At 40.0% G+C, this 24221-nt stretch overlaps 1 protein-coding gene across 2 annotated transcripts; it reads left to right on the top strand.

The window, feature by feature from the left end:
- Nucleotides 1–1044: 1044 nt before the first annotated feature.
- CCND1 (cyclin D1) lies at nucleotides 1045–19131 on the top strand. 2 transcript variants are annotated; one of them, XM_050955480.1, is made up of 5 exons: nucleotides 1052–1487; nucleotides 3072–3287; nucleotides 4137–4296; nucleotides 9901–10049; nucleotides 15787–19131. In XM_050955480.1, exons 1-5 carry the CDS (start codon nucleotides 1290–1292, stop codon nucleotides 15940–15942), a joined length of 879 nt encoding a protein of 292 aa, XP_050811437.1. In that variant the 5' UTR covers nucleotides 1052–1289; the 3' UTR covers nucleotides 15943–19131. The 2 variants fall into 2 exon arrangements, with proteins under 2 accessions (XP_050811438.1, XP_050811437.1); XM_050955481.1 differs by lacking the exons at nucleotides 9901–10049; nucleotides 15787–19131 and adding an exon at nucleotides 4791–5059 and having other exon boundaries at nucleotides 1045–1487.
- Nucleotides 19132–24221: the final 5090 nt, after the last annotated feature.

Raw genomic sequence — 24221 nt, forward strand, 5'->3', positions numbered from 1 at the left:
ATGGAATCCTGGCTTCTCTGAAGTCAGTGAGAGTTTTGCCGTTGACTTGGATGGGGCTAGAATTTCACTCATAGCATTCACCCATATGCAAGAAGCAGCCAAATCCCATCAGCCCCAAATGCCTGCTCAGCTTTCTTTTCTGAAAATGTTTCAGGTTAAAGGGAAGAACTTTAACAAGTGTTTAATAAAAAAAACCTGAAAGGGTTTCATAGGTATAAAATAGGCTAACTTTGTCGGGAAACTAAAGTCATCCATGCTGGGAACACATTACAAAATACTACAACAGCGGAAAGGCTGCGCTAACTTAAATGAGCTTTGGCTCAGGCCCTTGGTAACGCCAGTGAATATCAGCACCTTCCTCTAGGTATTAACTGTGCTAGAAGAAATGCTGGCCACCATTTTGCTGCAGTGCTGGGATTTTTCTGAGTGGTTGTGTGTGCAGTGGGGGTGGGGTGTTGATACCTGATCTATTGCCTGTTTAGGGTTAACTGCTTTCTTAGTGCAGCTTGGATGAGCTATCACCATGTTCCTCCCCACCCCGTTTGCAGGGTAAAAGCTTAAAGTTTTTTTTTTTTTTTTTTTAAATATTGTAGGTGGAACTTAATTCCTTTCAAATTCAGGGATGTAGCAAAAATCCATGCTGATAGGAGGGGGAATACAAGGAATGGAAAGGACATTATTTATTTTTAAATAATACTAGTTTCATTTAGAGCTGGGCAATAATAATAATAATTAATATGGTCCTGCTGCCCTCCCCAGCTAAAATAATAATAAATAAGTTTCCCTGTATTTATAGCCATGCCTGACTGTGTGTGGCCTAGTCCCATTCATCATTTAGCTCCCACTGCAGAACTCTCTCCATTTTACAAAATTATGCATGATACACTGAAGAGACAATTTGGGTTTCCCCCACCTCTCTGCTTCCCTTGAAGAAAGCAAGCCCTTGTCTCATTTGCATTAAACCCCTGCTTCTGTATAAGGGGAAGGACTTAAAGCCTATGGGATGGCTTTAGGGCTCTGCCCCTTGCTTTTGGCTTCTCTCTCACTCTCTTTCTCATTCTCTCTTGTGCTTTGATCTCTGCTTAACAACAGTAACGTCACAGGGACTGTACAGGAGAGTTTTGTTGGAAGTTAGAAAGTTTTGCAGCCTCCAGAGGGCTGTAGCGGCAGTAGCAGCAAGCAGCATCCAAGGGACTCCTGGAAGGGAAGGAGAGAGAGAGAGAGAGAGAGAGAGAGAGAGAGACTGACTCAGTCCTTTAGAAAACTGACTTTAGAAGAAGGAGACAGACATGGAACATCAGCTGCTGTGTTGTGAAGTGGAAACCATCAGAAGAGCCTATCTAGATGCCAACCTACTAAATGACAGGGTTCTGCAGACAATGCTGAAGGCAGAGGAGACCTGCTCGCCCTCTGTATCCTACTTCAAGTGCGTGCAGAAGGAAATCTTGCCATATATGAGGAAAATAGTTGCCACTTGGATGCTGGAGGTTTGTATGTTTCAGAGATTTCTTTGCAAGCTTCTGCATTAATGAATAAATCCTGAATGACTCCCCCATTCCAGCCCCAGCTGTCCCCCCTCCCAAAAAAAAAACCTCCCTCCTTAAGTACAGGACATATTGCTACCGATATATATTGACAGTCAAGAGTGTGATGGCTTTTATCCCCTTATCTTTTATTTACTTCTTAACAATGAGGTGTCTTCGATAGAGGGAAAGCAAATCCCACACCCCCATTTCTAAAGAAAATAAATTCCGGGGGTCTCCCTTGAACCTTTTAGAATGAACTCAGTGCCAGAGAAAACAAAATTTGAAAGCCCCACTTGGAAAAAGCCCCCTTAAGAGTCCTTCTCTGGGATCCCAGATGAGCACAGCAACTTCCCAGGCACCCCGACGCCCCACTCTTGTCTTAGGGCTGCAGTTAAACCTTGCCAGTTATTTTATTGGGATTTTATTTTAAATTAATATCCATGTACACGTATGCAAGTGCTGCCCGTGCCAGTATTATGCGCCATCTTTGTTCTTTTATTGCAAAGCAAAAGTGTTTATTAATAATTAGAAAATTAGCAAGTCCCCAGGAGCAAGCCAAGGAAGGCAGGGGGTGCTCCAGAAACGGGGGTCCCTGCTGGGGCTGTGGACAGGAGGCTCAGCTGCTGGGCTCTTGTCATTTCTTGGGGAAATGCAGGGTGAAAGTTTCTTTGTTCAGAGCAGAGAGCGAGCTGTGGTCACCCCTCAAAGACATGCTTGTGCTGCAGAAACTTTCAGCAAGGTCGCATGGCAAAATCCAGTTCAAATGCCCCACTCCCCCGACAGGACATGTTTCAGGGCATTCCCAGCAGGAGCTGGGGAGCCGGGGCTACATTTTCATGCCTTTTCCAAAGCCCTGGGCGCCTGCGATCTATTTTTAATTAATTTTTGAAAGCTTAGCACGCTGCCCTTGCTCTGCGAAATGTCGCACGTTGCTTTTCTGAAGAGGGTGAGGGGGACCTCGTGAGTTTGCTTTCGGGGTATCTCCCTGGATGCCCCCAGGTGTCTCATCAGCACGGGGATCGGTAAAGGACCCCCGCCGGGTCATTTTCAGCCCTTTTTGGAGCTTCGGCTGATTTTTTAAATATTTTTAAATATTTTTTGAAAAGATGACGTCTGGGGAAATGGGGCTGCTGCTGCTGCTGCTGCTCCGGACGCCACCTTTGTGTCTCGAGCAAAGCAGAGAATCGGCAGCACCCAGGCAAATAAGAACAAAAACCTGGGATCCCAGCTCTGTCCCCGGATCATTTTGCAATTTATTTGCTTTTTTTAAAGGGGCTGCCGATCTGTGAGAATCCAGATGTCCCCTTTTTGCCAAAGCTCGGCTGGGGATTTCTAACGCCACATTTCCCTACTTTCTCCGTTTGCGACTTTCTCTTTCAGTTTCTTTCAAGTCTTTTCTCTACTCTTTTGGGGGAAATTTATTTCTCCCCCGTCCCCCCCATACTCTGCCTTGCCCTTCAATCTTTGGTTGGGGGGAGGAGGCATGACTCGATTTAATAGTTGCTACAATTATCATTCGTTTCAACGAGCTCTCTTCTTTTCCAGGTTTGCGAGGAGCAGAAATGTGAAGAGGAAGTTTTCCCCTTGGCTATGAATTATTTGGACAGATTTTTGTCGTTTGAACCCCTCAAGAAAAACCGATTGCAACTTCTGGGAGCTACCTGCATGTTTGTGGCTTCAAAAATGAAGGAAACTATTCCTCTAACCGCAGAAAAACTGTGCATTTACACCGATAACTCCATTAGACCCGACGAATTACTGGTAATTTCATGTTTACTTCATCTGGAAAAAAGCAAGATCAGGAGAGAGGAAAATAAATAAAAATCAACCCCAACAGAGAAAATCGCAAGGCTCCTTCTCCAGATCTGCCCAGTGTGGCCCCCTACTTCACCCTGAATAATTATGCGTAATTCACCCCGTAGAATTATTGCTCGTTCACCTCCAGCTCCCAGGCTAACTCCATTACTGCACATGGGAGCAACAGATGTAACTTCCACTGCTGTCTCAGAGCGTGGATCTGCCCCCCTTCCCCACCCCCTCAGCTCCAGTAAGATGGCATGAAGGGTTTCCACGTGCTTCCTAGCCAGCGAAAGTTGGGCTTGTGAAAACTCTCAGCGATTGCAGACTAAATGATACAGTAGATTATTCGAATGAAAAAAACCCTAATATACTCATTATTACCTCACCCTAAGAGACAGTACAGTACAACGGGTAAAAAGTGGGTGACTGGCGCCCTCTTGCGTTCCTAATGTGCAGTTCAGCTACTTGACCAATTAATGGAGTGCTTTATTTCAGGGCTGCTGGGTGAGGGTAGTCTTGCAGTAGTTTCATGCATAAAGGCAACCTCACCTTGGTATGCTCCTGCTAGTAATCCTCCTTAACAGCATCACAGCACCACTGGTGAGGAAGTGTAGTATTTTAATCATCAGTCTCTCAATCATGCAGAAGTCAAAAAGATGCCAGTGCATTTAGATTCCAGAATACAGGACAAACAGATGAAATTCACCTTAACTACTTCAGAAGCAATTGCGGCATTTCAAAGCTGTTTATAAGCAGAGCTTCTAACTGTTTTTCCTTCTTTTTCCCCTTTCCTGCTTTTTGTCTTTGTAGCAAATGGAGCTGTTTCTGGTGAATAAGCTGAAATGGAATCTGGCCGCAATGACCCCTCATGACTTCATTGAACATTTCCTTTCTAAAATGCCTGTTGCTGAGGACACCAAGCAAATCATCCGTAAACATGCCCAGACTTTTGTGGCTCTGTGCGCTACAGGTATGCCCTGCACACTAAAATGGCGTGTTCCCCTAACCCAACATGCACACCCACCCTTATTCCCAATTCCTAAGACTTCCCGTAGAGTTACCATATATCAAGGTCACAGAACTCAGTGCAGATAATTTAAGCACTGAGTGTTGTGCCTGTTGTTTGCACAAGGGTGGATTACTTTGCAAAAGGTAAGTTTCTGAGAAGATGCCTCTATTCTGAGTTTAACATAAAGTAAATATATAAAAATCTTCTTGGAAAGTGATTGAATAAACCTATAGCTCTTAACTAGATCCTTCTTCAGTGTATATCTAGACCTATGCAGGCCTGCCAAAGAATCTCTGGCCTGGAGGCAGATTCCCTCATTGTGGATTCATTTTAAGGCAGTTTTGAAAGTCGTTAGGAGGAAGAATTTGCATGTGGTTAGTTCTGTATATGGGTGCGTTTCACTGGCATGTTTAAAATCTCCCTCATTCAAATTTCCCCTTTTCCCATGCTGGTAGATGGTGGATTACAGAAGGGGCACATGGCGTGGACGCTTTTCTGGCACAGGGCTGAGTCTGCTGTCCACACCCAGCTGGCCACGTGCTTTGCTGGAGGCATGTGCAGGGGCGGATTGCAGAGGAGCCAGAGACACTGACTGTTCCCTGGGCCACGTTTCCAGAGGCCTGATCTTTGGTTTCAAGGGCACTGTGTGTGTGTTTGTGCTAATTCCCGGAAGCCCCACGTGCACAAATGGTGTGCAGGCGTGCATACATTTTTTCCATTGAATCATAATAAGAATAAGAAGGGGTTCAAGAGATCAGAAGAGCAACACTGCCTTTATGATCTCCTCCAGATACCACTGTTCTCGTGAGCTGGCAGGACAAAGGTGGTTTTTAAAGGATTGATCAGTTTTTCTTAAAATCCACTTCACGTGATTCTCTTCAGTGTGGCACGAGAAACCCAAATGTGGCAAAAGAATAAGGAATCAAAGGCAGTCAAAGCAAATGTTCCTTTGAAAGGAAGCCTGTAGCATCACATAAAGATGAATGTCAAGGATCGTGTTGACACTAAGAAAAACTCACTGGAAATGAGTAATATTGCCTTTATGAATATGAATATTCTTATCCAATAATAGTTAAGTGAAAGGAGGGGTCATGCCTGCATGACACTGAGTCATTCAGTTTGAGGAAAAGGTCTCTGTTAGTTGGATCTGCACTCCTTGTTGTTTTTGTGGAACAGACTAACACGGCTACCCCTCTTATTTCTCTGTACTTGAAAGTTTAGGGTGTATTTAAAGCCAAACAGCAAATTAATCTGTGATGTAAATTAGTGTTCAGTGGTGTTACACAAGGGATGGATTTGGTCAAAAGATCCAAGAAAAATAATAAGCAGTAAAAAAATAAAAATAATGTATTGATCTCACATAGTGACTCCCACTGAAGTGTCTGGCCTGGAGATACAGCCATAGAATCTCTGAAGAGAAATATATACATTATTGGTAGGTTTCAGCCTTGCCTTTATCGTAGGCCTAAGTACAGAATGGCAGGCAGCTCACACGTTTGATTGACTCAGTGCATGTCTCCTAATATGTGAGTACTAGAACCTTTCCAAACAGCTTTTAAAGGATTTGAAACATTTGTGGAAAATCAAATGTTTTCTCCTAGACAGAGATTCAAGCAGAACAATGAGATTGCAGTGAATTCTAATGTGTGATTGCCTGGTCTGAAGCCACCTCAGTTGTTAGTTGTATCTGCTGTTTCTTTATAGCTATCCAGTCTCCCCTTTGGATATGGGGATGTTTAATCTAGGTGGTTGTGCTGGCAGAGATAGTGATGAAAACAAGAGTAGTTCAAAGGTTGAAGCCTTGCTAGGAGTCCAGTACTTTGATCTACTGTCAGTGTTGTTATGGTTCTTTTAGAAAGCACATCCAGAGTCTATATTTAACACTATGCGCCTCACCGCATGGGTAGCTGGAAAATGGATCAGTGAATGTGACCCATGTTCAGAGAATTTTACTTAGCTTTTAAAAATAGCATGGAGGTCATCAAGATTATGGGACTTATGCAGTACTCCACTGAAGTCACTGGGAATATTACCTGAGTAAGGACTGTTGAACAGAGCTGTTTGAACAGCTTTGGATTTTTATTTCGTTTTTGGATGCCAAGATTTTTTTGTCTCTCTTGATGACTCCCTTGTTGGCTAGTGATGCCCAGACAAGATGAAGAACATGTGGCGTCAGCAGCATCTGACCTTCACTTTTTGATGTGTGATATTTTTTTCTGGCCAGCCATAATCTAGGTGGATTGCAAACCTGTTGTACTTCCTGAATACCTTGTGGGCCTGATCCAGAGCCCATGGAAGCCACTGGGAAATTGACTCCAGTGGCCTTTGGGTCAGGCCTTGTGTGAGCACTACTTGAAATACAAGGTAAAGGCAGGTGAAGTGTTCGAAGATGTGTATGTGTATTTGCTCCTGATAGAAAACATTGCATAGAAAGGTGATGTTGAGTGGAATTCCCTTTATGCTCTCTCCTCAATTGTCTGCCTAATAGAAGGGGATTTGTTGTGTTTTTTAAATATATTTTCACCAAAGGATGCCTTTTTGCTGTGCTAGGTTACAGAAGGAAAGAAAAAATTACCAGGGGTTGTTTGAAGTTAACACATAATTGATCTTAACGAATGGGGCTTTGGCATGGCCAAGGAAGGCAGGGAGAACTCAAAAGGAAACAGGCCTTTTTTGGGGCCAAGTTAAGACTGGAGTTAAGGAAAAACTCCGGCTCTATACAAGCAAAACAATGAAAAGGAACAAATGTTGGGAGCTTCAGCGTTTCATTGTGGCCCTCTGGTTATCTAAACATACCAGGCCCTTTTATGTTATTATTATTGTTCTTCTCTCCTCTCTTTCCTCCTCCCTGGTGGAGAGAGAGAAAAAAGACTTCCCTTTGAAACAACTTTGCTACAATTCTTCTATTCTCTAGCCTTTATAAAATTGGGAGACTCAAGGTATGTGACCAGTTGGAACCTGTTGTATCTTGCAGCAAGTGATTTATGTTCACAGTTTTGATTTGCCTCAATGAAAAGATTTTCATTCATAGCCCCCAGCTCTCCAGACAGATGGAATTGCTGCTCCATTTAAAAAGGAAAAGGGGTGACTCGCCTTGTTAGGAATTTTTTTTTAAAGTGCTGCAGCGCCTAGATGCCTGCTTTGTCCTCCCTTCAGGGTGGCTGGCATTCTTCTCTCTCCTCCCCCTCCCCTCTCTCTCTCTCTCTCTCTCTCTCTCATTCTCCCTCTCTCTCTTTTTAACAACGCTGAAGTTGTTTATTCTTTTTGGATGAAGTCTCAGATAGGCTACTGGGGATGTGTGCTTCAATTGATGGGGCCCCCTTCCCCATTGTGGCTGTGTCAGGTCTAATTCATCTCACCGAAGCCCCCTTGTTCCTGAGCGCTCAATAGCGCAAGATGAGGCGATGGAGGCTGACAATGATGCCACACTCTTCACTTGGGGGCATCCAATTACAGGCCAGAGGGGCCCCCTGATTAATATGCTGAAATTAGTGGCCTCTGCCACAAATAATTCCTTGTTGAGTTGCAACAAAAAGACAGTCCATGCTGCTTGTCTGGAATGGTTATGGGGACAGACACAAACTGGTCATTTAAACTTCATTATTACTTTTCCACCTTGGACATACTAAGAGTGTGACTGTGAATTCATGTTCTTCTTTATTGCCCCCTTTAAAAGAAAAAAGCAAATAGGAATCCCAAACTTGCTACTGAATGGACTCCTTAAACTTACACAATTTTGGCCATTTTGGGGGATGATAATTATGCAGAAACTAATAAACACTGGAGCTAATTCACTGTGACAGTGTATGTATATACAACTAAATTTTGGTGTATCAAATCTTCAGACCTGTTTAAATCAACAGAAGCTTCTCATTTTTAAGTATACCTAAGAAAAAACACTAGTGATTTGTTTGAGTGAACGGATCAAATACTATCTCTGGGATGCATTTATTGGCAATGGTCAAACTGAATCTATTTAGATATCTTTTGGGAAAGAGTTGGGGAGAGGTAGGGTAGGGAAGAGGTAAGTTAGACCTATTTCAGATATGTCAAGATCTGACATGAGTTTTGATACAGATTGGCTTTTAGCTGGCAACATAGCTCATAAAAAGCCCTTCCATACGTAATCACATCAATTTAATTTTGAAGGCACTTTCAATTTCATAGAGCTCTGGGCAGATTGCCCTTTGGAAGGTGGATATGGGATAGGTCGGGGTACAGATGGAGTGGCAGAGATATAAACCCCAAACTGTACCTATAATACCTACAACAATAGGTGATTATATACAGAGAGAGAATCCTGATGCTTAGTTAATAGTTAATTAAAGCCTTTACACAAAAGATATTAAATCATAAAGGAGATGAATAATTTAATATTTAAACTGTTTCGTAGAGCTCAATCTCCCTCGCCCCCGCTTAAGTTTTTCATGTCTTTGATTTAATTCAAGGGTTTGACAGATGGTTTATATTTATACAGCAAGGGAGATGTTGTACATTTAATAATAGGTGAAGGAACGTATCTCAAGTTATTGTATATAAGGTATCATTTCCCTTTTCTCCCCTAAAAAGTTAGACATTTACTAGTACCACATTTCTTTTCCTCCTAATACTTGGTCTAGGGAGCACTTTGCCATGAATCAAAAATCAAACACATTCCTGTATAGCAGAAAGAGCATTAAAATGTGGATTATTCCACATTATTCGCCCTTATTAAAAAAAAAGAGGGGGGGAATAACATTCTAATGGCAGAGATAGGCCCCTCAAGGAATCATGGGAGTGGCTTTGTAGAGAGACCTACAGCAATGCAGTCTGGAAGGGGGCCCAGGCTCTTGTCAGCATGGTGTCACATCAGAATGTAACTGATTGTCCGCCAATTCTTGGGACCCCCGTCATTTAGTTATGCCACATTTACATTAAATCCCGGTTGCCAGGATGGATGGCAGTGACTGACGAGAGACTAGGTTGAGACAAAGCATTTTTAAGATTAAACCTTAATTTAAATATGGAATATTCACCTACTGACAGGTTTAAACAGTCTCAATCCCTTTTGTTTTTTCTTTGTTTTATATTAAAGTTATACAGTTCTTTCTTTCTAACATAATTTTAAAGGTTTATGTTTTAAATGGTATAAGATTCAGAGACTGCTTACATCACATAATGCACCTGATCTTGCAAATGCTTTAAAATGTGAATAGCTTTACTTGTGTGAGTAATCCCATTGATTTAAATGGGACTACTCACAGGAGTAAAGTATATTTATAAGTGTTTGCAGGATTAGGGCCCTAATACCCTAAAAATCCCTCAAAGGAATGGTTAGCCTTTTAGGCCTTTCTCTAAAAAATGTTTCTCTCTCAGGTAAAGTTATTCATGTGCGTAAGTGCTTGTGAGATTGGGCCCTGTAATTGCCTATATTGTTAAATTACATGAGGAGGAATCTTTGTTTGCATTCCTACAGCCTCTTAAGACTTATTATCTGGCAATCATATCTAACTCTTTGGCATGACACAAGCAAGCTCATCCTAAAGAAATCAATTCTCTTTTTTCCCCCCTTCTCTCTTTAAACAGATGTTAAGTTTATTTCAAACCCACCTTCCATGATCGCAGCTGGGAGTGTGGTAGCAGCTGTGCAAGGCCTTCACCTGGGAAACACTAACACTTTCCTCTCCTATCAATATCTCACACATTTCCTATCACAAGTTATCAAATGTGACCCGGTAAGTGATTCTTTCAATCTCTCTATCTTAGAGTTTTTTGAGTGCCTCACTGTAGTATATGATTTGACAGTAAACGCTGATCAAAGTACAACTTGGCTGTGGTTTTTCAAATGTATTCTCTTTTGTTCTTCGCAGTGACTATTAGTCATCGTTATATACATTAAAAATCAGAGATTACGGTACTGCAGTTCATTGATATGAATACCATGACCAGTTCTAATGTTGTTAAGACAGACATATCAACAAAGCAAAGGAAACTCTTAAATTGGTTTAGGACAATTGCTGAGGCTGTATTCGGTTTGCAGGTTATTAAACCAGCAGCCTAAGTAGAACAAAAACCTTTAAAATAAGACAAGGAAATAGTTACTAAGATTGCAATAAATAGACTTCATGGTATCTCTGACCTTATCTTTGACCACTCCTGAGACCTTTTATTGTGCCAAGTGGTGTGAAATGCGTTTTTTAAGGGGTTCTAATTATCTAATTTAGTTTATTACGTGCTAGACCTGCACAGTAGCTGGTATTGAATTCCCTTTTGGAACAAATGTTTGTCCCACGACTTTCTGACAAGGTAGATGGTCCTCACAGGACTCTCATTTTGCCCTGCAGCTTCCAGGAGATGCACATCAGTAACTAGTGAGCAATAAACCTTTCATGAGTGAATGGGCCAGGAAGGGAGCCTACAAGGAAGACCTAAAGTCAATGATCCATGTCATAATGGTGTGTGAAGTTGGGGCAGAGTTTAGCTTTGTTTTGTAACAATGTGGAAGACCAATAAATAGATGCTTTAAAAAGGTTCTTGTGAGGTCTCCAAGCTCTGGACAATGACTCAAATAAAGACAACCCTGTGGTTTGCAATAGAATCTTTGAGATGCTGTAAAATCCTTCATTTTATGTATTCATAAACTGAAGGTATATAATTATTCTAACAACCAAACAACTCACACCCAAGTTAATATAAGGGGCAATGATATGTAGAATTGTAATGATTGTTAGCAAATCGTGAAAGCATTGTAATGATTAGTTCCCATATAAGGGAATATTTTTGTGCTATTTGATAGATTTAGGTGATGCCAACACAGACAAATACTTCACTGCTGCTTATTATCTGCCTATCCTAACTAGTTCAAGATACTATACCACACAGTTCAGCAAAGTATTTTTGCTCTATTACTAGAAGCAGAATTTAGTAGTACTGATTCAGTGCTGAAATGTTAAATACTCTTAAGTTCTACAGATGCTTTAAGTATCCCACTGCTGAAGTAGTATGTACCTGTAATACTCTGGCTTCTTTGTTAGGACCATGCAGGTGCTTAAGTGTATACCTGAACTCTATCCAATTCAAGAAATTTGAATCAGGAACTTAGGAAGAAGCAAGCAACCTGCTATCAGCACCGATAGTGAATGTCTGATTTAAAAGAAAATACTATTTATAATTTTTTGATCTATAACCTGAATTAGATTGTATCACATGGCAGAACTCTATATCATGTAGAACTGCAACATGTCCTTACATGACTTGACTTGGTCAATGTCAGAGCTCTTTGAAACAGGAAAGTACTTTTAATTAGAAGTAAAAGCACTTTGGGCACTGTTTTATTATTCATAAATAGTCTGCAAGGCCACAGTCTGTATGAACTGAACTTAAAAGGAAGATCTTTAAGGTGAGTGGGAGGAAAACTTTTTTGATAATTATATTTATGTCTTAAAATAACAATAACTAGACATTAAGATTTTTACATAGTTTTCTAGCTAAAATAAGAAATATCATAAAGTTATATGAAAATTTTTTAAGGACCCTCAGAAAGGAAAGATCACCTAAATCTTAGTTGTTTCCTTCTTTGTCTTCTCTATTAACATGATTTCTGTTCCCATGTTTATAATAAAGGTGAAATATCCTCTGCTAATAATTATTCTGTGAATTTGACAATTACTTGATTGTCTACAAAGAGAGATCTCTGGCCTTAGAGCTTACTACACATTTTTTATGAAACAAATTAACTTAACTGATTGATCAAACACTAATCCTGATCTTGAAAGTTTTCTTAGTAACTTTGTTTGGGTGGCTGATCCACAAGTGATAGCACATATTGCCAGACATTTAATATCATGTGGATTCGGTTTTAAAAGTATTTAGTAGACTGATGCATTTTGACAAAATGGTTAACACTTTTCCTGATTGTTTGCTAGCTGGAGCAGATGGTCTGTTGGATTTCAGTTTTCATACTGATAGTTTTTACCTTAGTCTCAAGCAAGTTGAGTCTAAAGTAAAATGAATATCACCTGACTGAAATTCTTTTATGGTTCATGTTTATATTGGTAGGAGTCCAGTTTCCCATTTTGCCTTTGATCAATGGTAATTAGAAGTCAGATAATCACAATTAGAAGTCTTGGGCTGTCTTCCATCATTCTGTTCCTGACCCCATCATCCAAATGGACTGAATTTTGCCTGACATTCATTTCCAGGCCAGAAATTTGCTAAACTAGATTAGATTGGGTTTCCATGCTGTCTGTTAATACACTGGAATTTGCTTCTCTTGCCTGCCCACACCAGAGACGCCTTCAAACATGTGTCTTTTATTCTTAATGAGCCAGGCAATAACAAAGGATTTCCAAATAGATTTTGTTGTTGTTTGTTTCCTTTAGATCTGACCTTAAGTCTTATGCTTGACTGAATTTCAATCTGATCATGTCCACTGTGTACGTTAAATAAAGGTATTTGACCACATCAGTAAGCTAGTAGGCCCTTTTTTTTTTTTTTTTTTTTCACTGAGAAGCTTAATTAATCCAGGAAGGGCTTATGACCTTGAACAAACTGTGGGCATTGAAAATTTGGGTAGTGAAGCAGAAAAGTTGTTGGGAGAAGTTATCAGACTAACACACAAGTTTTGTATTTGCTCCCAGTATTCAGAAGCTGTGAGCAGAATGGAAAAACAAAATTTAAGTGTAACACTGGGCATCAGTAAAGTTATGCTAGTGATGAAAGTGTACACAGTATGTCTTTTTTGTATGTAGCATTTTTGAGAAATGTAATATCCTTGCAGAGAAACTGTTCATTTAATATCAATGTGAAAAAATAATTTGAACAAAAACATAAAACATTTCAAACATCACATTGTTCATTAAATTGCAATTTAGCAGACAGCCTGTTTACAGTAAGCTGTAAAGATTGTATGTTGTTTCACAACATACAATCCAAACTCAATCCACTCCTGCAGTCTGAGTGAAGATTTTTATCAGTATCCAAAAGGAAAAGAATAATCATTTATAGAAACCCCTCCTGAACTGTTTACAAAACATATTCATTGCTTGTTCAATTTTATGAATAAAACTAGTTCACATTTCAGTTTTCAGAGTCAAACATGTATGTGAGAGTGTTCCAAAAAAACAGAGCCAGTGTTGGAATTGCTCTGAAACAACTGTGCACTGGCTTTCAGAGAGAAACTTGCCACCTAGTTATGGCTGAGTCAACCTGAAAGTGCCTGAACTTTTTGGAAGTGAAAAAAACCATGTGTTTACTTATTATTTCTATATATCTATTTATGTGTGTCATGGCATGCATGCTATCAGGAGTTAAAATGGGTGTCCTGTGGAATCTGAAGTCAGAAATCATCTGTCATATCTTGGGGAGTCTTGTTAGAGATCTCACTGGGAAGGCCAGAGGTATGTAGGAGTCAAAGGCATGATGACTTTAGGATATGAGGCGTTTCTTTTTGTCATTTAAAATACTGTGTGTCTCTGTCAAGAGGAAATATTACACTAGGGTTTAAACCAGAAAAGGTCATAGGTTATGTGTTTTCAGTGAGCTGTAACTGATGGTCTGATCTGCTTAGAGGTAGGATTAACCTCCCCCTCTCTCAGAAAGGACTTGCAGAGAATTGTTTGCTTGGGTTTCTAATCTTATTTTACCCCAAATGCCATGTGCCCTTATTGGTGGCAAAGAAGGTTCTTGTGGTAGTGGAATCAGTGAAAAGCTGGTAGATCACACAAGAAGCTTCTGAATGAAGGCAGAATTGAAACTAGGAGATAAAGAAAACAGCAGGCAGGTCACCCTCTCAGGAAAACAACATTCATTCTCAGTCATGCACATCCTAACACTTTTGACAGCAATTTATCATGGAAGACTGGGTTCACCACAAGGGCTAACACATGTCATAGGTTAAATCAGAAAAGGCAATACTAAAAGAAAACTTCAAAGTCCTTAATACACAAAGTTAAATATGTTGAGAAAAGCTTACGATGTTCATTATAAATATATGAGTAAACAATGTGCTGGAGGAATTTTGGCAATATGCTGTGTGATTGTTTTGCTTGTTTAAGGCACTCCACGTCTATGCCCATGCAATGGGCGTGCATGGCACTAAAGAATATGAATATCTAGTCCTGCATTTGAAGGAAGATAGACTGGATGTTCAAACAGCTCTTTTCCATCTCTAATTTCTGTGATTTTGTGAATAAATAGATTTTGGATGCTTGATGTGCCAATTCCTAACTGTACACTTAGATGCCCGGGGGGTTTCTTTTACCCATATGAAGTCTAAACCTGTGAGGTGCTTCATGGTCTTAATTCCCATTGAAGTCAATGGGAGTGGAGATGGCTCAGCACCTTCCTGGAGACATGAGACGCTCAGCACTTAGCAAGATCAAGCTCATATTGAGCCATGAGTCAGAGAGATTTGTATCACTCTTAGTTGGTCTCTCTGTCTGTGACGGAGAGTGCAGTGGCAAGCTAAAAGGTAGGCAACACTTTCTAAATCGTTGCCATGAGGTTACTGACTGTTTGATGGTAGGTTGTGAAAGACCTGCATTCAGCAGAAAGGCATCCATTTTAGTCTTTTGGAATGCTGCATTTTTTGTTTAGACATTTGCAGTTAGTAATCAGTTAGCTAACGTGATCAGGCCATTGCTGAATATAATCAGAATATTAGTTATTAATATTTTGTGTTTATAGAGCACCTTTCATCTGAAAAGCTCTTCTTAAAATTTTTTTAGCCATTACTTAGCTGGGAAGCCATTGTTTATGAAATGGCCTATATCACTTCTACTGGATTGTTGTACCAAGGCATTTCTGTTGTAAAGATCGAAATTACATAGCACCACAGTCTTGGGCCTAATTCTTGATCTCACTCCAGTTTTATGCTCAGTAACTGCATTGACTGCAAGATAGTAACTCCTTATTCACACTGCTATGAGATCAGAATGAGGCTATTAGAATTTTTCCAGAAACACGGTGCATGAAACTTTCATACTAATGAAAGATGCCCAATTGACAGCCTTGGAGACAGAGCCCTCTGCAGAACACTTATAGTACAGGCAGAAGTATCATAAGCTTCAACACATTGTCCCACCAATGTGCCTTTAGGGCTGGAGGCACCATTACCAGTGGTGACATTATAGTTTAGTCTCCATGGCCCATTCAGTCATTGGCTTCTTGCTGAGACTGACAACATTGGGCCAGTTAAGGTTAGCTGTGGTAGCAATTTGTTGAGATGTACACTTATCCCACTGGAAGATGAACTGAAACTACACTCTCATTTGACATAATCCTCTGAATACCAGATGGCAAAAACCTGTAGCCCAGCCCCTTGAGTTATCCAGTCTTCATCTCTCTCTCTTTCCTCCCCCCTATATAAATGGTGATACATTTTTATTTGCCTTCAACAAAAATAGTATTAGGCAGATGGTTTTATATATTTTCTAAAGGTTTATGTTTCCCCTCCCCTTTAATCTTCTCTAGGATTGTTTACGAGCTTGCCAAGAACAGATTGAATCCCTCCTTGAATCCAGTCTACGCCAGGCACAGCAACACAACATATCTTCAGAAACAAAGACTGTTGAGGATGAAGCAGACCTTTCCTGCACACCCACCGATGTGCGAGACGTGAACATTTAAGAGGACTTCTACAAATCGGTTTGTTTGGCAATGCGAGCAGACAAAGAAAGGGCATCTGAGAAGGAATCAGCATCAGGATCTCTCCCCCAGAAACCCTTTTCTCCAGGACATTTTTATACCAGAAGGGAAAGCTTCACTCTTGTTATTTTTTTCCTTGCTCTTTCTCCCTTCCATCTGTGACTTCAAACAAACAAAAAATACCCCAAAACTGTCTTAAAAAAAAAAAAAAAAGAAAAATAATATTTGCATGACCCCAAGGGGTTTGTGCTACAAAAAATAGAGGATTTTATACAATAATAATCAACTAGTTTTATGTTAAAGTGTTCTTGTCTGTATGTTGTAAAAATAGACATTAACACACAAAATGTCTCCAGGGGAGGTATTAGATTTGATTTCTTACATATAAAACAAACAAAACCAACCAACGAACCATTTTTAAAGTAGAAGAGGGTTTTTTTTAATAGAAAATGACATATTCTTTTTGTTTTTTCCTATAAAAAGCATAGCTTTAACGCAGTTCTAGGCTTTTCTGTATCTTGCTTGCTTATGCATTTAGTCACTTTATAATTCATCTGTAAATGTTTATTTTCTTAGGTTTTTATCCTCTTCACCTTATAAATGGTTAACGTAACCCATAAGTTAGTGTATTTTAGTATACCGCATTATTATATGTTAATCTTTTGTACCTGTGGATTGCCTGTGCATAAGGCTTTTGTAGGGTTCCAGCTTAGCATTGTCGGGGAAGGGCCAATGTACTACTCATACGATACTCTATTATAAAGAGAAACCGAAATATTGACATAATATATTATATTTTTGTAATCTTCATATTTTTGTAGTTACCTGTGTATAAAATGCTGGTCTGACCCAACAGATATTCAGCCTCATTATGGTCAGGTTCAATCCACAGCCTAGTCTTTTTTTTTTTAAAATATTCTAAAACCATTCCATTCAAAGCACTTTCAGTCCATTAGATATAGGAAATACGTTCTTTTATTGTGGGAATATTTTTTTAAATGGAATGGTTTGGAAATATATAAGTGCTTGTGCGCAAACTTTGAATTGCAAAGCAAGTGCATTTAACTATGGTGTTAGAGGAAAGGTGATTTTTTTTCAAAGGTTGTGTTTCAGTGAGAGAAATTGCATTCACAAATTGCCAGGATATCTTCCTATCCTTTTCTATAGAAAAGTTGAAGTTTAGAAATCCTTTGATGCCAACTCATGTTTGTAAATTAGGGGCCTTAAAGGTTCACGTATAGGACACATAGTTTAAGGATTGTCTCTAGATGTTTTACAACTGAAGGTTTTTAAACACTAAAATATATAATTTATAGTTAAGGCAAAAAGAATATTTATTGCAGAGGATGTTCATAAGGCCAGTATGATTTGTAAAATAACGCAATCGCCCCTTGATTTAAAAAAATAATCTTTCTATCCTTGATGTTGCAGTTTTAACACAGCTTATTAAAGAAAAAAAAAGACACTCTTTTCAAAAACAGTGTATTTGGCCCCTTCTTAGACATTTCCAAAAACTATCTAACCATGAGAAACGCCATAGTTAAAAAAGAATAGATTTGGTGTACTTGAAAGGAGTTCTTATTCCAATATATCCCCCCGTTGTTTTTTTTTTATTTAGCTACAAATAGAAAATTTGCACATCTTGGCTATGTATCTTTTTATTATTATTTTAGAAAGTAGCTGAAGGGACGTGGACATAGCTGTTGAAGTTGATGCTCGAGGAGAATGTGATGGTGAAATGTATGTGAGAAAACTGCCGCTAAGGTGTTGATTGTAAAAAAAAATTTAAAAAAGAAAAGAAAGGAAAAAAAGAAAAAAAAGGAGTGGATGCTCCATTTTTATTGAGCTGCTATGGATAAATTCCCAGCATGGTTTGAAAAAAAATTAACATTGCTTTCTGTATCTTTGTCATTGTGTTTTGCTGCTATTTTATGGATCAGTTTTTTTTGTTTTTGTTTTTTGTTGTTATACAATGTCATATACTGCCATGTTATAGGTTTTAATTTTCTCATAGAAAATTATATTATTGACATCATTTTTTGTAGATTTTTTATGTGATCAATTTTTACTTAATGTGATTATTACTGCTCTATTCCAAAAAGGTTCCTGTTTCACAATACCTCATACTTCAGTTAACCATGTTTAGACCAGGTTTTAATGTTCGTTCACAGTGCCTCATAGTTCTACTGCAAACTGAAATGCATTGAACATTATTCTGAATGGGTCTCGCGATTCGCAACTAGGTTGCATTAATTTAAAAACGACAGACATTTCAGAAGATCAAGTAATGTCAGTCTTTTGTTATGCGTCTTATAAAGCTGGATTCTTTGTCTGATCTGGGGTTTATTATCATAGTAGTTTTAAGATGTGTTATTAGCCACATTGATATATGAAAGGTGCATTATAATATAACTCTTATATGCCACTTGGTGTTGTTTCCCATCAGCTGGGACTCATCATTTGGTGTGATAGGTTATCTTCTGGAACTCTAAGTATTTTGTGTGTTTAATCTGTTATAATATACTAGGGGTTTTTGTTTTGTTTTTTTTTGTTAATTATAGCATAATGCTAATTTAAAAAAGCCTGTAAATCTCATAAATAAGCCAGCTAACAAAGTTGTATGCTGAAGAATAATCTAGCTGTTGCCTGTATGCTGCTAAACCAAAACAGAATTAGAACTCATTTTGAGGGCAAATGCAGTTAAGATCCTACATAGTGTATAAATAAAGCATTGCAATGCTACTAGCAGTCGCAGGACCCAGGAGGACTGGATACATTCTGTCCAAATTTCAGGAACATTTCTTACTGCTTACCTCATGAACACTTCTGTTTGTGGCATCTCTGTGTCTCTGAACCAAACATGATTATTGCATTAGTGGTTGTTGGTTATATGTGTTACACTGAGTGGCAGTGCATACTGCAAATTTCTTTAAATATGTATGTACTCGAAGGCCAAATCCTGATAAACAGGTTCATGTGCCAACAGAGATGCTTTATTTGTCACATTATTATAACAATCTATAGTAAGCAAGCAATTCAGATTTGTACATTTTTTTATATTGTACTTATTGGCATCACTGGTCTGAAATGCACATTTTCACCAACAGACCTGTAACAGACAAGTTTCCAGCAAAAGAACTAAAGTCTAGAAATAAAATTTGTAAAACCCAATGCCTGTGTGCTGTGTTTTTTATTAGCTTCATGAATGTAAATTTGCAGTTTAACAGCATACAGCAGTTTTTAATCAACTGGAATCTGATGTAGCGGGCAAACCATGTGGCATTTTCTTGTGTTGACACTCCATGCTTTAAAGTTTGCAGTGTTTAAATAATTCATTCTTCAACATCTCTAGGAAGTAACAGGTATTTTGGCAATGGGTCAGTCAGTACAAATTCATAGAGATGTATATATTAAATGTCACTCTTTTTTTTGTTTTTTCCTGGCTTAAAGATTTTCTTTTATGCCTCTGTCTCAGCTAACCAGCTGTTTGGTAGATATTTTCAATAATAAGTAAAATAAATTAGGATTTTGATGCTACAAAATTATTTCTAGCTTTTCAGTTTACTAGAGTAATGGAAATGTCCCCTTTAGATAATGACTAGTGTGTTTCCAAGACAGTAGTGTTAGATTTTTATTTCCCACCTGCCTCCATTGTGTATTACTACTGTTAGTTCAAATAAAGTAGTAGGGTATAAAAGGTAAAAATACATATTTTTGTTTGCAGAGCTTAACACTAGTAAAGGGCAATATACAAAATAGGAAAAGAATTGAACTAAGCTTGAAAAAATAACACTGGTAAATATGTGCTGGATCATTTAGCAAGTGTGTGTGTGTGTGTGTATATCCAATGTATTGTTTATATATATGAATACCAAACTAAAATTAGGTTGAATTATATATGCTCATTTCCCAATCTGAAGTCCTAAAGGAGAGTTCTTTTTATCCCAAATCTGTGTTTTGAAAACTGGGGAAGTTATTTCTCACTAGCTACATCAGTCAAAGGATCCAGACTAAAAGCAGACGTACATTTTCCCCCATCCCATCATGAAAACTTCTAGAGCCTGACTCATAAGTTTCCTGGGCAACTGGCATCAGTGCCAATTAGACTTCATAGCACACTACAGGTTTCATGCAATAACTACACCAAAACTTTTAAGAGGTGTAAGAAAGTTGTCATCTAATCTGGTAACCTGTTGCAAAATGATTTGGTCACACTGCAGTTACCCAATGCACAGGTATCCCCATCACAAAAATTGTTACAAGTGTCACTAGTTGGTTCCCTTACTGGCTCCCCTTACAGAGGAGAGACTGAATTATGTGGTCTACACTAGCACTTTCCTCTAGAAAGGGTCCCTCCTTAAAAGGATTAAGGCATGCTAATGGGTTGATGGGGGGATATTTGCACGATGGAAGAAGAGAAGACCTAAGCTAAATTCAGAATGAGTTTAAATAGGTCTAAAGGAATCTAAACTAATGGTGGTCAAACAGTACCTATTATTTTTCACAGGATTTTTTTTATCCTAACTTAATTTACACCACTTACATTCTCACTACTTACAAAGTAAGATACGAAGTATATTTTAGACTCCCTTACACACATCAGCAAGTGGGTGTAAATGGATCTAGGTGTCTAGCTGAGTGGGAAGGAGTTAATTTATAGCACCTTCTATATTGAATCTGAATTTGGTTTAATATCTATCAATCTACACTTAAATGCACAGACACTATTAAAAAGCACCTACTGTTAAACAGCAACTATCAAAGTTAAACATTTTTAAAATTGCAGGACCAGATAACTTGTAACCAAGAGTATTAAAAGAATTGGCCCAGGAGCTCTCCAAACCAGTAATGTTGGTTTTTAACAGATCTTGGAATACCAGGGACGTTCCAGAGGACAGGAAAAAAACTCATGCCACAAAAGGAGTAAAAGGAGTAAATGAGTAACTATAGGCTGATTAGTCTGACATCAAACCCTGGCAAAATCATGGAAAGGAAGGTCTGGGATACAATGAGTAAAGAATGAAAGGACTGCAGTATAATTAATGCCAATCACTGGTTTATGGAAAGTAGGTTTTGTCAGACGAACGTATCATTTTTTTTTATTATATCACAAGACTGGTTCATAAAGCTGATCGTGTTGACATAATATACTTAGATGCTTGTAAAACATTTGACCTAGTCACCAATGACATTTTGATAAAAATAAATAGTGCTATCTAAAATCAATGTAACACATATTAAAGGATTAAAAAAAACAAATAGGCTTGATGCAGGAATTACTGGGTGAGGTTCTTGGGCCTGTCCTGTATGGGAGGTCAGATAAGATGATCATAATGATCCCTTCTGCCTTTAAAATCTATTGAATCTATGAACTCTCCCTATGAAAACCAAGGCTCAAATCGTTGGCCCTATTAAGGTCATTTTACATTGGCAGTGGTACTGACTGTACTGACTGTAAAGCTGTACTAATTGTAAAGATGTCTCTCCCCTGGTGCTGGGAATGTGTCCGAATGGGATGATGAGGTGTTCCATTGATCCATGAGCAGGAAATGACCACAGGGGACTGCTCTACCCAGCACAAGTCAGAGCAGCCCAGTGACTGTTCTAGGTTGTGTCGAAAGCTAGTTCAATCTTCAGGTTGAGTTCAATGGGAGCAGGATCGGGTACCACTGTCACAACCCATGCTTCTCATACCCAGGTCTGCAGAGTTCCTGGAGGTCATCATACTCCAACCTTCCTTGCTGGCATCAGCTAGAACTGGGACTCCTTGAAACCCAGCTTAGATAGGAGACTCCACCTTGGGGCCCTGATTGGTGGAACACCGATGTTCATGACTGGCCTGCTCTCCCTACTTAAACCAGAAGAAGGAACACGAAATCTGTAAAACTGGACTCACCATGCTTTGGACTGCTAACTCAGTGGAACTTGCTCTTGTCTCTTGGTTCTGATTTCCATGTTCCTGGGATCAGACTCATGGTCCCTGATCTCTTTCTCGTCTCCTAATCCTGACCATCCTGGTTTCTTGACCTGGCCTGATTCCTGGTTCCTCTTGGTTCTTAATCTCAGCTCTTGACCCTCTGGTTCTGAATTCTGACTCTCTTATGGACCTTGCACTAGGCACTAGACCTGGCCACATATGTCCCAGTCCTCACAGTTTGTATGGACCATATAGTAATATCCAAGAGGGTGGGCACAGTGTGAGAGGTATGGAACCAGCAGCCCAACTACTGCCGCCCGCCTCCAGGCAGATAACCAAGTCATGCAGCATACTTCTGAGGGTCGGCTGTTGAGGGATCAAGTAAGCCAACACTGCTTTGGAGCCAGGCTACTGTGCCCTATCCTGAACAGGGGCCTGTGATACTTCTTCCAGAACAATTCAGTGGGAATTGCCAGCAGTTCTGGAGCTTCATGAACCAATTCCACCTTCAGTTCTTGTTGCAACCCCCGATCCAAGCCCAGCCCAGACAGGCTTGGTAATCAGCTGACAGGGCAGGCATCGGACTGGGCCTCCCCCTTGCTGGAAAGTAACAGCTCGGTGGTCTCAGATTAGAAGGCCTTCCTCCAACCTATATCAGCAGTCTCTGAAGACCAGCATCATGCATGTCTGGCTGAGGCTGCTCTAAGCAAATTCTGGCAGGGGCAGGGTATTGTTGCTTCCTACACCGCATTTTCTGCCATCTCATGGTGAACACAGGGTGGAATAAGGCAGTGCAGCAGTACCAATTCTGGTGGGGTGTGTGGGAAGAGATCAAAGATGAACTGGCCCACATGAAGACACCCTCGGATCAGGACACCTTCATTGATCTCACCATCCACATAGATAATTAGGGGGATGGAGGGAGGGAGAGGGTCCCTAAAACCAACCTGTCCACATACTGTTACCTTGCCACAGGTTCCATTCACTGAATCAATACAGCTGGATCTGACTCATTGACAGATCACTCCTTAAGAAAAGGAACAATGCCTTCAGCATCAGCCAGGTCCGGCTCTAGACACCAGCTTATCAAGCAGATGCTTGGGCGGCAACTCGGGAGTGGGGCGGCAGTTTCAGGGATTCGGCGGCAATTCGGCGGAGGGTCCCTCACTCCTGCTCGGAGCAAAGGACTTCCCGCTGAATTGCCGCAGATCGTGATTTTTTTTTTTGGCTGCTTGGGGCAGCCAAACCCCTGGAGCTGGCCCTGGCATCAGCTATGCTTCCATTGCAGTGAACCTGGATACACTATTTCTGTCTTTCAAACATGAGCCCCAAGGAACCTGGGAAACGAGTTGTCTCCAGTTCAGTAAGGGGAACTGGGTTGGGCTCTGTAAGAAAAGAATTCCCTCGCACTTCAGTCTGGCCTGGGATATGCAAGAAGCTGCATTTGGGGCTTCCCCTTGCAGATGCCTATCCAGCTGTGCATCCCCAGGGAGTCCGAACAGATTCCCATCCAATGGGCCTTCATCAATTCAGGAGTGGCCAACAATTTCATAGATGCAGTGGCAGCTTGGGGCCTGCAGATTTCTTTGCAATGCAAGGCCACTCCAGAACTAACAGAAACTATTGATGGGGCATCTCTGTCTTCATGTCCAGTAATCAAGGATACAGTTCTTCTGGAAGCTGTTATTCAGGGGCACCAAAAAAATTGTGATTCGGCATGATTTGATCCCTGCACAGCACTTCCCTCTGATTCACGGAATCGGCTGGCTGACCCTTCATAATCCCCTAATTCACTGGCAAAAACAGGAGGTCAGTTTCCCTTTAGAATTCTGTCAGCAGTATTATCAGGAACAAACCAACATTGCCCCAGAACCTGGACCCCAGAGGGCTCAGGCAGAGATGATCACTCAGGCAAGGACACCTGCTGAACCTACATCGGAACTCTCCCTTAAATATCTCACCTATGTTGATGTATTTAAAAAGAAGAACACAGAAAATCTTCCTCTGTGCTGATAACACAACTGTGCTGTAGAATTGCAGCCAGGAATGCACTGGGGTGGATTTATGCCATGTTGAAACCCAAGCTGGCTGTACTACATGAATGCCTCCAGCAGAACCTGGCCAGAGGGTTCATCTACAAGTCAACCTCACCAACTGGTGCACCGGTCCTCTTCATCAAGAAAACAGATGGCAGTCTCTGACTCTGTGTCAACTACCAAGCCTTAAGCCAGATAATGATCAGGAACTGGTATCCACTACCCCTGATTCTGGAATTATTGGACCAAAGAGGAGCCACATGTATATTCAATAAGCTGGACCTCTGGGAAGCCTACAACCTCATGCA

The sequence above is a fragment of the Gopherus flavomarginatus genome, chromosome 5, assembly GCF_025201925.1.
Source record: "Gopherus flavomarginatus isolate rGopFla2 chromosome 5, rGopFla2.mat.asm, whole genome shotgun sequence".
NCBI classification, from domain to species: Eukaryota; Metazoa; Chordata; order Testudines; family Testudinidae; genus Gopherus; species Gopherus flavomarginatus.